The 16533-nt window shown below is 40.2% G+C and overlaps 2 protein-coding genes across 4 annotated transcripts; one reads left to right on the forward strand and one right to left on the reverse strand.

Annotated features, from left to right (window-relative positions):
• Positions 1-961: 961 nt before the first annotated feature.
• LOC118409902 (medium-chain acyl-CoA ligase ACSF2, mitochondrial-like) lies at positions 962-11767 on the forward strand. The gene is made up of 18 exons (XM_035811276.1): positions 962-1661; positions 2141-2269; positions 3273-3332; positions 3900-4030; positions 4284-4331; positions 4732-4849; positions 5274-5369; positions 5861-6000; positions 6393-6490; positions 7005-7081; positions 7358-7462; positions 7828-7976; positions 8576-8630; positions 8795-8884; positions 9550-9602; positions 10020-10080; positions 10756-10827; positions 11216-11767. The coding sequence occupies exons 1-18, from the start codon at positions 1503-1505 to the stop codon at positions 11279-11281; spliced, it is 1707 nt and encodes a 568-aa protein (XP_035667169.1). The 5' UTR covers positions 962-1502; the 3' UTR covers positions 11282-11767.
• On the reverse strand, positions 11538-15992 carry LOC118409904 (activated RNA polymerase II transcriptional coactivator p15-like). Of its 3 annotated transcripts, XM_035811279.1 has the most exons (6): positions 15740-15992; positions 15240-15335; positions 14658-14741; positions 14351-14456; positions 13297-13390; positions 11538-12294 (listed from the first exon to the last, which is right to left on the reverse strand). In XM_035811279.1, the coding sequence occupies exons 2-5, from the start codon at positions 15303-15305 to the stop codon at positions 13305-13307; spliced, it is 342 nt and encodes a 113-aa protein (XP_035667172.1). In that variant the 5' UTR covers positions 15306-15335; positions 15740-15992; the 3' UTR covers positions 11538-12294; positions 13297-13304. The 3 variants fall into 3 exon arrangements, with proteins under 3 accessions (XP_035667172.1, XP_035667171.1, XP_035667173.1); XM_035811278.1 differs by lacking the exon at positions 13297-13390 and having other exon boundaries at positions 15740-15923; XM_035811280.1 differs by lacking the exons at positions 13297-13390; positions 15740-15992 and adding an exon at positions 15642-15705.
• Positions 15993-16533: the final 541 nt, after the last annotated feature.

Raw genomic sequence — 16533 nt, forward strand, 5'->3', positions numbered from 1 at the left:
GTCTGTACGTGCTTGTCTTCGTTCATGCCACTAAACAAATGTTTTGCTCAGGAATGTCGAAAAGTTTACTTTTTGCACCGCCTTTAAATCTTTAAGGTTCTTTGTTAGGGTCGGGATTATATACGGGGTTGGGGTCTACATGTGTCATTTACAACATAATCAAAGGCTGTATTCTCTGATCGGTTCTTAATGAATTTATCCGTGTCATGTTGCAAGAAAATTACCAAGCAATGACACGAACACTATAGCCTCGGTCTTCTAAGATTGCACCCCGAGTTTTACACCAAAAGAGGCTTAGCGAGCGATCACAATTTTCTTCACAACCTGTAATGCCAGATTTGTTTAAGAACTTATAGCTGTAAAAGTTCCGCTTGCCTTTGCCTACATCTGCCTAAAGATTACAGAAGGTCAATCTATCACTTGAGTTGTTTGTCTATATGTCAATGGCCGTACGTACGGTCACGAAAATATAGCCTCGGGCGGCGAAGAATTAAAAAAGGGTAACTGTTGACAAGATTGTAATAAATAGATAAGCAAGACTGTACTTTATCACCTTTGCTCAGAGTGTTAATTGAGAGACACAAAGACATTTGAATTGGCATTGTTGTTTAAGGTGTGTAGGGTGTTTGAATGACATAATGATCAAACTGCAGAAAAAATGTACAGAAGGTATGTACACGCTGTCACAAATCAAATATGTACACAAGTCACCTGCCTTTAGTCACATGAATGACACCTTGTGTAAACTGTGTCACCGTCCGATAACAAAAGTAGGTTGCAAGCAAAACATTTGGAATCATCTTAGAGTCAGTACTTCTTATCAAATACATCAGAATGTAAAAAATGAATACCTTATAGAATGTAAACATTACTATCCGAAGTCTATACTAGTTCTCCGTATGTTCCATGAACATGTAGTTGATAGGCACTCCGCTAGAAGATGCTTATCAAAGGCACTTTGACCTGGTGCGTTGTTAGTTCACCTGGCGTCGCAGGGCGAAGGTCGCAAAGTGACGATCTCGTGACTGAGGAGTTTGACTAGTTCAAACAGCTCTGATCACCTTTGACAGTATATTTTGGTCCGCTGTTCGGGTCGTTGAACCAAGAGTTTGCGAAAACTACAAGTCAAGATTTAAAACATACTAGTACACAAGGTAGGACACTCTGACAAGTTCTTTGTCTTTAATACCCCGGCCTGAGGGCCGTATCTTAGAACTCTATAAGCGAAGGTAAAAAGTGTAACACCTGTCCTTCCGGTATGAAATTTCTCTTTCCATACGGTGACAACAGCATCTAAAGCGAACAGTAAATAAAAACAGCAACAAAAATTGTGGGATATAACGTTACCGAATGAAGAACAATTATGACCAAAAGCCTAGTTGCTGTAGCACGTGTACGGGACAAACAGTTTGCGCAATGAATGTGGGTCGATTGTCAACCTTTGCCCAACCTTGAGGTAATAAGAGCACGCAGAAAGAAATCAGTCCGGCTCAGCGGCTAAAATGGACACGAGTTACTACCACCGCCCGGCTGACCAGCCGTTCCTGGACGACACGTTTGGCCAGCTGCTGGACAAGGCTGCTGTCCGCTGGCCGGACAGGGATGCTTACGTCTTCCGTCCTGGCGGAAGAAGGGTCACCTTTGCCGAGCTGAAGGAACAGGTAGGTTTGTAACGGTACAGGGACGGTACGGTGACAAGGCTTCAGTCACGAGACGACATTGTTTGTTTTATATGTAAAATGCACTGTTGAACTTTATTTACGTCGTGTTAACTTACCTTCGCCGAGAAGGTCATGTTTTCGCAGCGTATTTTATTGTTTGTATGTTTGTTTGTTTGTTTGTGATTAAACAGCATGACTCACGGAGCTATGGTTTTGATGACATGAAATTTGGTATGCTGTCAAATGTATAGAGACGGCGACATGCCAAGAAAGCTAACTACTTCAAGGTACACAATGTCGTAAACACCATACAAAAGAAATCAGAGGCATCTGATGAGAGGTTATAATGTTGGGGGATAACATTCGACATTCTAGAAGCGACGAAAATGATGTAAAACTTTGCAGTGATATAAAGTGTTACCAACATCATCAATTGATATGTCAAATGGCACATTTGCACTTCATTTCCCTCCCGCAAGGTGGACAAGCTCGCAGCCGGACTATTGGCCCTGGGCACCAAACGAGGGGACAGGATCGGATGGATAGTCGACAACAGGCTGGAGTGGGTCCTGTTATATTTTGCCGTGGCGAAACTGGGGGCCATTTCGGTATGTCCTCGACCTAATATAGAATACAGTTTAACATGCACATTAATAAAGTAACTTTCTACTTTAAAATCCTGATGGTGTTAACTTGGTGAAATTAAATTAAGTTGACGTATTTTCTATATGTACGTATTACAATCAGTACAATCAATTAAACAAGTCATACACATAGAGTTTCTCGTATGACTTGTTTGGTTATTCTAAAATAATTAGTTCATCTGCTTGCTTATTCGCATCGACATTAAGGTTAACGTTGGGTCTGCAAGTTAGCAGTGCCACCTAACTGTAGTGTAGTGTGAATCATTGCCCTGAAGAAGATGGCAAACGTTAACGGTTAGGGCTGGGTACCGGTACGGTGTAACGGTACAAAACCGGTTTTTCTTATTTGACCGGTCCAGAAAAACTGGACCTGAAAAAAATTCGGTGCACCGGATGTTGGACCTATTGAAAAATTAACAGATTGTATGATCAGGCATTCACATGTTTCGGGGCTTACCGGTCGAGGAAAATAACAAGAGCGAAGTAGAGAAGAGTCTATAGGCTACCACGTACCAAGAGTCTACCAAGTTTTAAAGTCAATAGTACAGAGGGAGGCAGTTTGCCTTGTAGGGTTTTAAAACGCCAGTGGGAGTCGAATACTCCACAAAACCGATTTCTTTGTTGTGAAATGGGCCATTGTTTTTAGCCTCGTCCATCCACAAGTTCTCAGATACTGAATCAGGTCCAGGTTCAGGTCCGGACCTGGACCTGAATTTTCCGTACCGTACCCACCCCTATTAACGGCCATCGAAACGTCAGCTCTGAATGATATGTGGTTGTGGGAACTTTTTTATTCAGTAATTCATCAACCTGGTGAAACGGAAGTACCACTTACTAGTATTGTCTTGTTTGAACTGATGAAAACCTCTACACTTGCTGACTATGCATGGAAAATATACACCCAAATTTATGCAGTGACATTTATCACATTCTGTGATCGTCTTATGATGTGTTTATCGTTTCATAGGTACCGCTGGAAAACATGTTTGATTGGAGTGCGGAGGTTGCCATCTACATGCTAAACAAGGTAAATATTGTATAGTGTTTACTAATATCAATTGGTAATATGTCTATATCTACTTGAGGAAATCTAGGTCTATTTTATTCCACAAGTTCGCTAGGTACTGTATTGTTACCTTCTATAAGATGCCTCTACAGTTATTTGTAGCTGTTTAGGTCTGTCCAGGTCCACACCTTTACCTGAAGCAATTCCGTCTCTGTGGGCCACTACATCTTTCCATTCTAAAAAAAAAAAAAAAAAAAAAATTCACGGGTCTCAATGGCAAGTGTGCAGATGTTGACACACTGGCAACACCAAATCCGTAGGTTTTTTTTGGCACCTTTAGACAGATTAGCCGTGAGGCTCGGTGGGCGTCACTCCACCGTCATGGGGGCAGGGGCATGGGGGCAGGGGCATGGCGAGTTTAGAACTCAGGACCTTCTGATTCTGACTCCAACGCTCTAGCCGTTGCGCCACACAGACACCGCCATTCTAAAGCCCTTTTCCTATACCCGAATTTTTCTTAGCTACACTGTCTTTCTCAACATAACTTTAACACATTGCTAACATATATAACACTTGCACATGTTCTAGGTGAAGTTGAAGACTTTAGTACTGCAAGACAGTGGCGAAGATGATGTTTACAGTAAAAACCCTCTGCAGTCACTGATAGAGATCGCGCCGGAGCTGGAGACATGTCAGCCGGACCAACTGAAGAACCCAAAGTATTTACCATCGTAAAAGTTAAATATCTTACTGTAACAGCAAAATCTCTATTGACTCAAGAACGTTTTAATGTACAGCAGAATGCGTAAGGCCTTCTACAGAAGAACAAACAAGTAGAGACGAATAAATCAACCTACATACAAGCATGTGATCAATGTGTTGATTTTGACGTATTGTTTACACTACTGGTCTAACAGGGACTAAAGGAGTAAAGTTGTATTTTACCATTGTCGCCCTGCCTCTGTACCACAGGTTACCCTTCCTGGAGACCGTGATCGCTATTAGTGAAAGCAAATACAGGTATGTGCGTGGCCAACTTCGAATTCAGATTCACCAGTCCTCTTCCTTGTCCGGTTGCGCAATAAAGGCTGAATAATCTTAAAGTTTATCCTTAGATTTGAACGAATAAGGAATGTTTCTACATTATTGGCTAAATAATCGTTTTCTCTGTATGTACGACCTCTCCAATCAAATGCAATCATTTTTAAATCTTTAATCCTTTATTGTGACGGAATGTTTTCACGTGTTATGCGAATTTTGAATCGTAAGTAAAATGTAATTCAATCGGTAATACTGCAAGGTTTTACTGGAAATAAACCATTCATCCATTCATTTGTTTCTTTTGTGCCTAAAAAACTTGATCCAAGATCCGAGGTACAAAATTGTTTTGACCTGATGTAATGTTGTTTCATGGTTCCAGCGGCTGCCACATGTTTGACGACGTACAGCAGATGGGTGGGAGTGAGGAATATAGAAGACTTGAGAGCATGCAGGCAGAGCTCAGTGCCAAAGATCCTGGTTTTCTTTTCTGTACTTCAGTGAGTATGGGACTTCATTGAAGATCGTTTTAAAGCTCTAGGAACCACATCACATTATGGAATATCAAAACTCAATGTCTGTTGTAGCTGACATAGATAACGGTACTTGTACCTTTACAACATTGATAGCTATGGTGAATGGCATAGATGTTAAATGAATAGCAGTTTCTGTAAAGAATTTGCCCCTTTTCATTTCATTTCAAAACATAGTTCGATACAAATCCCATAAATACATCCAAGAAGTGTGTACAGTATACGCTCCTTAAAGGCTAAACGATTGATTTGGAAGTACTGCTTGTTTTCCTATCTATAAGTGCAATACATTTACGAAAAGTGAACCCTTGGATATATTTGAGTATTATTCTCTTTTGAATATCATCCAACTACCGGCGTAAAGGAATAACCCTGAAATTCCCTGTCCCAGGGTAGCACAGGGCTGCCGAAGTTCGTCCAGCACTGTTCCTACGCCCTTGTGAACTCCTGCGGTGAGTTCTTCAGGATGACCGGTATAGACAAGCAGGTAGGCGTTATTTTTGCACTGACGTCATGATACAAATATGGCATGTGCACAAATGATTAGAAACTTGACTTCAACTTTAATCATTTTGTCACCGTTAACGTTGCTATATCAATTCCTCCGTGCTATACATGATGAAACTCCTCTTGATTACCCTTTTACAACCTTTACAATCATGATGGACTGAAAATTTTAAATACGGATCCGGCACCATGGATGATTTTTTGCCAAGCAACCACAACTCGGTTTGTGATCTTTGGTGTTCAGTCCTTGGTAACATAGCTTCTCCCAGGCTTGCAATGAGTTATAACGGTCTAATCATCAAAGTAGCTTTTCGAAGGCAATATGTTCAGATGCAAGAGTTAAGTCATTTACTACACTGAGAAAAGGCCCCCACGATCATTTGGTCTCTGTCTACCTCCAACATGACATACACTATTAGACGCTAAATTACTTCGCAGTCACATGATCTAACACAGTGTCTGTTTTTTCAGCCCACGTGCCTTTTCCCTTCGGCTGCTGAAAGTGGCTTCTGGGATGTGCACCAGCCAATCGTGTTCGGCAACACGATGGTATTTCCCAGCCGCGGGAAGGCCACGGTTCTCGACTTGCTGTCCGCCATTCAGGAAGAGAGGTGATTTTCGTTTGATATTCTACCAGTAGTACTGGTACCCTTCTGCATAATGTGACTAACCTACGTAGACCAGCTTGCTCGTGATGTGGGGTTGCGCGTCGAGGACGTAAAGAACACTATTGGGGACAGAGTTTTCTGGAAGGAGTGAGTGGACCTGGTCCGGGTAGCCCGATGATGATGACTGCATCTTACGATTCTAAAATAGATTTACGAGTCAAATACTTAAAATCGTTAGAAAGGTTCCATATCTAATTGTGAAGAATGACGAAATGAAAAACAGAACCAGGAATAAGAATCCTTGGAGAAATCGGTCTTGCCATTCACCAATCAGCTATTTCGTTATATTTAAAACCTTATTCACGAAGAACCACATGAACTATTCCCGTTCCCAGATGTGGCGCTGTGGCAGCCCTCTTGTTCATCCAACAGTTCCACGAACTCTTGCATCATCCTCAGTTGAAGGACTATGATCTTTCGTCTTTGGAGATGAGTATGTACTTTTACCTGTCTTATCTATCTTACCCTCTGACTGTCATTGCGCCGCAAGCATTGTAAGTTTGTTCTAAAGCAGTTCAAAGAATTCAATGATATGACGCGACTTTCTGGTACCAGACTTCTGGGTTCAAATGCCTTGCAGACCCCTCGGAAAATACACTTTTTACTCCATTCAGATGAAAATAACTGTCTAGCGTTGGTTAGGGACGCACCCCTCGGAGGATGGAACAAAGCCAGAGGTCCTGTGTCTGAGTAGACACGCCTCGAGCACGTTAAGAAGTCACTTAACGCATCAATAAGAGGAGGAGTCCTTCCCACTAGCGTCAATGCCTTACGTAGCTTGTACTTGCTGTTCAGAATTAATGTGCTCACGTCTTTTAATATGTGGTTTAATGGCTTTGAGAAAAAATACAAAAATACAGTCAACTGTTGTAACTTTTGGGACGGCTGCATGACAATATTACCTTTGTAATCTTCAGCATTTGCGTGTAATATATTTTGTATCTCAGTTCACGTCGGAGGCAATGTGGTACACGAGAGTTTGGTTCAACTATCGGCTCAGCTCCTCCCAAATGTGAAAATCCTGGTAAGGAAACTATTCTTGCGTTTAGTGCTGTAGTACACAGTTAACTGAACCATCCATGAACGGGGTAGAGATTCGGCGGTGGTCATGCGAATAGCATTGGTCACTTTTGGGTAGTGAGGCCAGTGCGTTAAAGTTTCAAGCCAAAAGATATCATGATATCATAAGATACGGATAATCTGTTCGTCTTAAAGATAGTGACGTATTTTAGCCATCTGCAATACCACTGTACGATGTTTCTATCTACATCAAATGTAAAAATTTTGCATTATCACACAGAACCTCTACGCCATGACTGAGGTGATATGTGTGTCAACTGTCACTCCAGACATGACACTAGAGACCGCCAGCACGACAGTTGGGAAAATATTCCCTGAAATTGAGGTGAGCGAAATGTGAGGGGAAAGAGATGAAAAGTCACCCCTAAAATATAACGCTATCCAATATTGCAGTAGCTTTAAAGTCAACCCTGAAATGTAACATTATTCAATATTGCGCTGTAGACTTCATAATTCGCATTCTTTCACAGCCTAAAATCAACACTTTTAAAAGCTGGTTTCCGATGTCTTTGTTTTCCCTTCAAGAAAAGTTGCTAAGCCCTTCAATGTTTGCATCCATTATTCAATGCTTTAATTACCAAAATAAAATTTGAAAATTGTTTCTTTACAGTCGTTATGCAAGGAACATGTTCGATGCATTTACAAGGATTTCAACATGCTTTGTTTCCTGTCCTTCCTTTGCGAGAAAAGGTAAAACTGGTGGACAAAAGTGGAGATGCTGTCCCACTGGGGCAGGACGGAGAGGTGTGGGTCAAAGGGTACTCCGTGTTCCAGGGGTACTGTGGGGACGAGGACACCAACAGGGACATACTATCGGCTGACGGGTGGTGCAATACAGGGTATGAAATTGAGTTGCCTTCATCATGAGTACAATGATCTCACTCAATCTAACTTGCATTCAATACAATACAAAGGTCTCGCCGACGTCTACATTGATACGATCAGGTCGCATCAGCAAATTAGCTAGCGACGGTATCAACTTCCTGGCGCTTTGACACCACTTGTCCATAAGGTCACGTGGGATATCGTAAATGGTTATTCAAACCAAGACTTGTTTAAACCTGACATAGGCTGCAGGCGGACAGCTGAAACTACAGCGAGGCAGTATTGTGTTAAAGCGCAATTTAGCTGTTTACTATCTCCACAGAAAAAAAGGTAGTAATCAAGATTTATAGTGGACGAATGCGAAAGTGGGGATAAGGGTACTTGGGGATTAAGGTACTTGGGGAAAAAGGTACAATCTTTTATACAAGGATGTTCACACAGAGACGTGGAGTGTAGTGACATGGCAAAAAGTTGACTTGATGCAGAAGAAAGTCGCATTCATATCATTTCTGAAACCTTGTTATCAGTAATTAAACCGTTCATGTGAGTATTTACAAAGATATTTTTGAATATCCTGATTTTGTCGCCTTAATTCTGGTTGCACACATTCCAGGGATATCGGAAGATTTGGTGATGATGGTTTACTCAGGATCGTCGGGAGATCAAAGGTGGGTCAGACTAGATATCATTCAATTCATGGATACAGCTGTATATGGCATTCTCCACCACATAACAATCAATCATATGATGTTTGGACTATTAATTACATAATCGGATTGCTTATACATGTAATCATTTCATCAATTTGACAGAGCTTCCCTTTTTCTTACAGGATGTTATTTTGAAGGACGATGAAAACGTCTACCCGGTGATGCTTGAACGGATCTTTTATGAGATTTGTGACAAAGCCAAAATCATTAAGGTAAGTGTCCGTGCCCATACTGTCAGGGGCTGATGGGGCTTCCTACTGGAGAGCTTGTGGCTGTTCACTTCTAGGTCAGGAGTAGACTGTGAGAAGATTGATTTAGAAAGTGTATAGAACCAACAGGTCACCTCATATGTCCTACACGATGGAGGGCAGTCATTATCATAGACAGTTTTCAGTCTGACAATTATAAGCTGGTGACCATATCAGAACTTATGCAAAAATCCGTATTAGAAATTAGGCAAAAAAAAAAATCAAGGGTGTCCAGTGAGGAAATACAGTAAGTAGTGCAAAGGCATATCCAATTCCTCCCACGACTCAGTAGAAAATGAGTACAATGTACCTAGCTTTGGTTAAAGATGTTCTACTGGATGGGACATGCACCCAGACTCTGAGATTCCAGAGGTCCTGTGTTTAAAGACTCACCACTATTTGTGGATGAAACCTTACAGTCTGGTCTTAGTAAACTTGTACCTGGCGTACCAAGCTGGTGTATTTTGCAAAAGGCGGTTTACCGGCAATGTGGAAAATTTTATTGTGTCGAAACTCTAAAGCTTCTGTAAATGTGTGATTTTGTGAGTACAGTAACTGTACTTACAAGATGTACAAGTTGTTGAAACTTGATATCAAAATCCATGTTATTGTCTATCCATACCTATTAGGCTATTGGCGTGCCCCATGAAACTCTTGTTGAGGAGATCTGCATCTGCATCATGTAAGTACTATGTATGATATGTAAGAAATGCATACAAGGATACATTGGAAGTTGGCATGAATTGTTGTACATGTATCTTGTGTATCACTGGTCCCCTTCACTGAGGTGCCAACTGATGAGTGGCCAATTAATCATTGGTCAGATTTCTTAGTGGTTGCTGAATAACTGCCAAGGTTACCCCATGGTCCTGAGTAATCAATGATCTCTATATGTTTACGATATACTACTCTGAACTTGCTGAGAACAGTCACACAAAGGTCAAAAGGCAAGTAATTCTCAATGAGCAATCAACAGTTTTGACAAATCTTATGGTTGATAAAGATGTGTATTTTAAAGCTTCTTTGTGATTCAATGGTCTCCATCTACTGAAATAGGAATCTATCATCTCAGTTTGTACATCTTGTACTTTTCCCCCAGCTTGAAGGATGGGGAAACTGCCACAGAGGAAGAGTTGCGGGAGCTGGCCTCAAATGCTGGGGTGAGTACAGTAGCCTTGTTTCTTCAGTTTAATCAAAATTTTCACAGAGCTTCATTTGGTATCAGTCAACTGTTCCTTGTTCTATGAGGTCCTATCAATGATAAGGCCACACCAATTTAATTCCTTGGTTCACGGATTCGCTCGCTCCTATTTTTTGGAAAAAAAATAAAAATTACCACTCAGCAAATTTTCACCATTAATGAAACCATTCACCAACTTTCTGGTGTAGCAAATTGGCCTTTATATTATAAGCTCCTTAAATTGTGGGTACAGGTGCTGTTACTGTACAATAATAGTGTTTTTGTACTTTTTTCAAGCTGAACACTTTTTTTCCTTATGTTTTGGATTAGCCGTTACCTTTACCCCAACCATTTTATAATTTTTATTTTTATTTTCATTTCGCCCTTTCGCTCCATATTTTTTATGAAAAAATCCGTGAACCAAGAAATTAAAATGGTGTGGCCTAATGCACCAAAGAGATGAGGCAGACATGACACTTCACTATACTTGCAACACATTAACTTGCAGATTTATGGCAGTGAATGCATGCCTTTGAATTAAAGGCAAGATACAACCAGACAGAAAATTGTGTGAAATGTGGCAAAAAAGACTTTTGATGTACTATATTTTTAGACTGAGATTTTTCTGATCAAAATGATTTTCATCCTCTACCAGATGACAGGCGCGTTTGAGCCTGGATATTACCTCTTCATGGATGACTTCCCCATGACAAAAAGTGAACGCAAGGTTGGTTCTTTCTTGTTATGGCCATTCTAAGTAGACAACCATGTACAATGTACTGTAACTGCATGCCTTTATGTAAACATGGAACTAATATATTACCAGATTAACTAATAAATATTACATAAAAATATTGTCATATTTATCTTGGTATGACCAAGCCAGGATTTGAACTTAAAAATTTGAAATAATTCTTCACCATATTCTATTAAAAGTTAGTTTCATTGTTGTTACAGTATCAAGACTTTTTCTTACCCTTAATTTTTTTTTCAAAATGTGTCTTCTTTTCCCTACACCCCATTAAGACGACTTTTGGGATTTCCTCAACAAAATCCATTTTGTGTGGCATCTTTCAATTGTATCCCTTCACACTATACTTAAATTATTTTTTCAGATTGATGTTAAAGCACTAAAGCGGAAAGCCATAAGAGAGTTGGGCCTGCCAACAGAAGAAACGTGAACAGTATAAGTATGATCACTAAAAACTTGTCAGCAACATTAGACATCACGGAGCGGACAAATCTAAAAACAGACAAGATGGTCGCCATACTGATGTCTTGCTTCTTGCTCCTTACATTGTGACATGTGCAATTGTTCATTCTGGAATATATTTACTTAGAGATTGAATGAGGGAGGATGTAGATCATGTCATATCATATCATAAAAAATTAAATTATAAGCACTATAATTTTCAAAATATATCAAATCATTTCAAGCAATAATTCATCAATTTTATTGTTGATTTTACAGACACAAAAGTCTATTGATGTGATTGGTTAAGAATGTGTAAAGATTTACTCCATCAGAAAGAAGACTTTCTCTAAAGATGTGAGCATACAAACTGTGTCCTATAGATGTTTAGTGCTACTTAAAGTCTCAAATCATAATCAATTTGAACATATAAATCTACAGTAACCTATGTCAGTTGTAAAACTGATCTTATAAACTTTGGTTGACCATATCAATTGTCCTGTTATCAATTGTATTGTATCATAAATCATTGGGAAGTTTATCTTTTACCATTTATCACAATTAATACCTGTATATTATGGTCATTATTTGAGACAAGCAACCAGGCTGTTACTGTGACTGGGTTGAAAAATCAGTCAAGCTGTTCCCTGCACAAAAGCATAATCATCGCAGCTGGGGTCTCATTATGAAGGGCAATAATCATGTCTTTCAATGATTTAAGACACACTGCTAATCTATAAAAAAAAACAATGGACTCTTGAGATAAAGGTAAATCTTTTGCGACTATCAGTAACTGCATCAAATGCAAGTATACTTTTACTGCTTTCAAAACTTTTACACCAGAAAAAATATAAACAAATCAACAAAAGGAATGTCTTAAACATAGAGGAACACAATTCTGAATCTTAGTTGTCACTCAGCCTTCAATGGCCTGGACTTTCTCATCTATGTCCTCCATAGCTGCCTTAAGTTTCTCCCACTGGTCTTTGCTCAGGGCGATGCCTGGAAAGAAGAAGAAACAGAAACTTTGTCATTGGCAAGATTCAGCACTATTGAGTCAAAACTGTCCATCTGTATAATCATTCCAACCAACACCACAGATGAAGCAGTCTGGTAAAGATTTGTTGATGGATTTCTGAAGACTCAATAAATATGTAATTTCTAAGCTGCATTGTTTTTTTTATTGTTCTGGTTGATGTATTGACAATAGCTGCAATATTTCCTTCTGTGTATAGTAGAAGACATTTTCTTGGTGTTGTAGTTTGATGCGGACAAGTACAAGCTGTGCAGTATAGCTAGTGTCTGTTGTTATTTTATGCATTAAGCCATACACATGCAACAGCTCATAAAAATAACGTTTCTGCAGATTGCTGAGCTATTCATGTTGTTTGACTATATCTTGTACTAGTATATATCTTGTCATGGAACAGGGAATAATGTGTGTTACTTTCATTAGTGGCCAACTTATTCAGAGCAAACATCTACTAGTAATGTAACAGTGTTAGAAACATAAGAGACAAATGTTCCAAAAGAATGAAGAAACAAATAACCAAATAACTAAGCTGAAAACCCAAATCAGTATATGAAGATGCTGGCAAGCGAAAAAAGACACACCAAGGCGTAAGAGATAAGGCTTGCGAAAATCAACCATGATCATGAACAACTGATAAGTTATGCCACAGCAGCACACCGCAAACACCTTTCCACAGGTTCCATTGCATGCTGGAAGATGTGGAGCACTACAATACCATTACAGTTTACACATTCAGCAAAAGGATGAGTATTGTGTCTTTTCTGTTGTCACCGTAATTGATGTTGTTTGCCCCCTGCCCTACTCATACTATATGTTATAGTGTTATGTGGCTCCCAGCATGCAGTGGGATCCAAGAGAAGGTCTACCCACTACAGCTACACGTACCAGTACCACAACTACTACTACTACTACTAGTACTACTAGTACATGTACTACACACGGCAAAAGAAGTACACGGCAATACAACAGACATTGTCAGTCATCCATCTAGATCCGCGATTTTCTCATCAATGTCGTCCACAGCTTCCTTTAACCTGCGCCACTGGTCAGTGGTCAGTGAAATGCCTGGAAATGTAACGACACAACCATTGGCCCTAATAAATCAGGCAGGAACTGCAGACAAAAAGCTTTGTACGAACGAAAATCCTACTGAGCTACTAAAGCGAAGCTGCAGCTTTGTGATGGAGTCATTAGTAGATCAAAAGAAACAGAACCTTGTTCCCCCGTATGGGAAAACTTGCATTGGCAAACACATCTAGCTGGTTGTTGTAAAGCTGGGTGTATAGAAAATGACATATGCAACTGAGGACGCTCAGGACGGGTTCAAGATCTTTCACAACAAAACAAATTAGCAAAGCTTATGGACATGTGGCGTCAGCAATTGATAAAAACAGCCAGGAAGTTATCACTACCCACTATCTCTGCCGAGTGAAGGTTAGTTGGTGTGCCCTGATGAAAAAGGGCAAACTTTGACTGTCTGATTAAACAGTATCATGTACATGGCATTGGGACAGAAAGCATAGTATGGCATGGTGATTCGATTTTCATATGTCCTGAGAACTCAGATGACAGTAGCCTAGTGTTCCAGTGATCTGGTCTTCAAATGTGCATTCTGTCCCACCCATGTAGGACACCTAGCAAGGCGGTCGTCACATCAGCTGCCAATGTCACATGTCCATGGCATAAGATGACTAGTCACTTGAATTTTTAGGAAGGCTATTCAGGTCACTTGAAAATTATGAATAAGTTATTTCAGGTGCCTTGAGGGAGACAGCCTCTTGGCCCTGGTTTGGTAGAAACCTGCTGTCTATGGCGATTACTTCTGCTCCGTACCTGGAGTAGTTGGCTTAGACAAATTTCATAGAATTTGTTTGGTCTATTGAAACAAGTACCGGTTTTCCCCTCCTTGTGCACCTGTTTTTATGAATTCTTTTCTGTATTGCTTTATGCATTTTGTTGTCTGAATAAATAAACAAACAACAAGCAAACAAACAAACAAGTCAAAATTCTCTTAACTTATCTTACCTTTCTTCCCTGGTTTCAGCTCTCCACCTGCATCATAGTACTCTCTGATATCTATCAGGCACTTCCCCTTAAACTCACGCACACTGACGTAGCGCTTGTTAGATAACTGAAGGGAAAAATAGATGAAATGGCAGATGTTAATTCTTCTCCTAATGCAATGATTGTACGAACAATTAGGGCAGAGTTTAGACAAGTATTTGTATCATTCATATTTCTGTTAAACTTTTTGCATCCTACTTATTCAAATTGGTCATTGTTTACTAAAAATGCCACAAAACAAATTTAACCTCAAAAGTAATGCACTTACCTGAATCATATCGCTACCTTCGTCCTCTTCCCTTTCAGCCTTCTGCTTCTTTTTTTTCTCCATCTTTCTTTTCTTTGCTGCTTTCTGAAAATGCAAAGTGAAAACTACATGTTAAAGAGTAGTTAGAGTACTTTTCCTTTTACATCAAATACAGATTCATGACTGGATGCAACTCGTTAAAACTACCATATCAATAGTGTACTGCTAAAATAAAAGGTATAAGCTGAAATGATAGTATAGATGGCATGAGCCTGTAATGTACCTACAAATCTGGCCAAGAAGATATCATATGACTAGTATTGGCAAACGTGCAGAAGTTTGATGTTGAAGGATACCCGTAGATGATCTGGAGGCTTACGTCCCCTCAGAGTCAGAAGTACAATATGATTGCTGCCCTTTTTAGATATCTTACTAGTATACAAGCCAGGGGATTTTGGATTCCAACCAATAAACTCAGGATACTGTGTACATGAAATCTGGCATTTACCAACTATTGCTAAATACACACAGTTCTACCTTCTTAGTTCTTACCATAACTGCATAAGTGACAAGAACCCAAAGTTCTACAATTGTCAATCTTACCTCATCATCTGATATGTCAGAGTCATCGCTGTCTGACACATAAGCCTTGGACTTGTGCTTAGGCATGTTGAGTGGTGAATCTGAGGCTGTCTGGTCCTAGGTGCAAGAAGATGATAGATGGATAAAACAGTAATCTCCAAGCAGATGTTCGGTGGAAGTTATGATCATATAGGAGCAGTATATCAAAACCATGAACATGATTATTTACACGCATGCACAGCGGCATATGCACGTAAACTTGTTCCTAAGCTACACATGGGTTGGAGCCTACGTATACTATTAAATAGCACATGTAGCATTCCACCCCCCTCCCCGTGTGGACACAAAAATGGCCTTTGTTGTCAAACCCATATTTTGCTGAAGCTGCATTGGTGACACCGTGTGTAATGGGACAGTACATACACCAGTTCGCTATCCTGCCTCTTGACTACGATGCGCTAGACCGCATTAACGTCCAAGGTGGCAACAAATCGATCAAATTTGACAAAACAACACTGTACCTGTCTTTTCCGTTTTCGGTCTTGCTGCTTTTTAGGTTCTTTTCAGGAGAATCCGACAGTCGGCGCTTTTTTTTCGACTCACCGTCACTCCGTTCTGATTGGACCAAAGCAGTCACATGACACAATCTCTCCGATTTGATTGGTTAATTGATCACGTGACAAAGTTCCAGTTGCAGTGCCTGATGTCATTTTTGTAGGCGACCCACAGACAGGGAACGGACCACACGACTGACTTCCGGAAAGTTTTTCTCCTGTTTTTGGAGCTCAAAGACCGAAAATGACACGTAAGTGTACTGAATAGTGATATTATAAACATAGAGATTATCGAGATATGGGCGAAAGGTCAAGGTTTGGACGAATTTGACAGGAATGGGGCGTCTGGAAATCGCCTGGTCGTGGCTCTGCCCCTGGCCACATCAGCAAACTGAAACACCAAGCAGATGTTGGAGTTATCATGGAAGCTCATCTGTGATGGTAACGTTAGGTGAGACCGTGAGGAGTAGTAAATAATCATGGACTACCAACACAGATAAGCATCCATGATAACTCCGAATGTATATACAAATCTAAAACTATGAAGCATGCAAGAAGAATTTATGTAACAAAACAGTAAACACAGGTAATAAAATTTACTTGTTACCAACACAAGACAGTTCACACAAGATTGGCAACATTTATCACTGAGCACACACTCTGCTGTCTGGAGCTGTAACTGGCCCCTATCTGCGGAGGCCAGCAATGTTGGGCGGGCTGTATAGAAGCTAGCCTGACAAAAATCGCGCCCCTAGCGGCCG

This window comes from Branchiostoma floridae, chromosome 2 (genome assembly GCF_000003815.2).
Source record: "Branchiostoma floridae strain S238N-H82 chromosome 2, Bfl_VNyyK, whole genome shotgun sequence".
NCBI lineage: Eukaryota > Metazoa > Chordata > Leptocardii > Amphioxiformes > Branchiostomatidae > Branchiostoma > Branchiostoma floridae.

Bases quoted from the DNA above. Each gene is read 5' to 3' on its own strand.
- LOC118409902 (XM_035811276.1), top strand. From the start codon at position 1,503: ATGGACACGAGTTACTACCACCGCCCGGCTGACCAGCCGTTCCTGGAC. The intron at 7,463-7,827 runs GTGAGCGAAATG...TTGCGAGAAAAG, and splicing joins AAATATTCCCTGAAATTGAG to GTAAAACTGGTGGACAAAAG. The intron at 7,977-8,575 runs GTATGAAATTGA...CACACATTCCAG, and splicing joins GACGGGTGGTGCAATACAGG to GGATATCGGAAGATTTGGTG.
- LOC118409904 (XM_035811279.1), bottom strand. From the start codon at position 15,305: ATGCCTAAGCACAAGTCCAAGGCTTATGTGTCAGACAGCGATGACTCT. The intron at 14,742-15,239 runs GTAAGATTGACA...TTGCATTTTCAG, and splicing joins CTGACATATCAGATGATGAG to AAAGCAGCAAAGAAAAGAAA. The intron at 14,457-14,657 runs GTAAGTGCATTA...TTTTCCCTTCAG, and splicing joins AAGGTAGCGATATGATTCAG to TTATCTAACAAGCGCTACGT.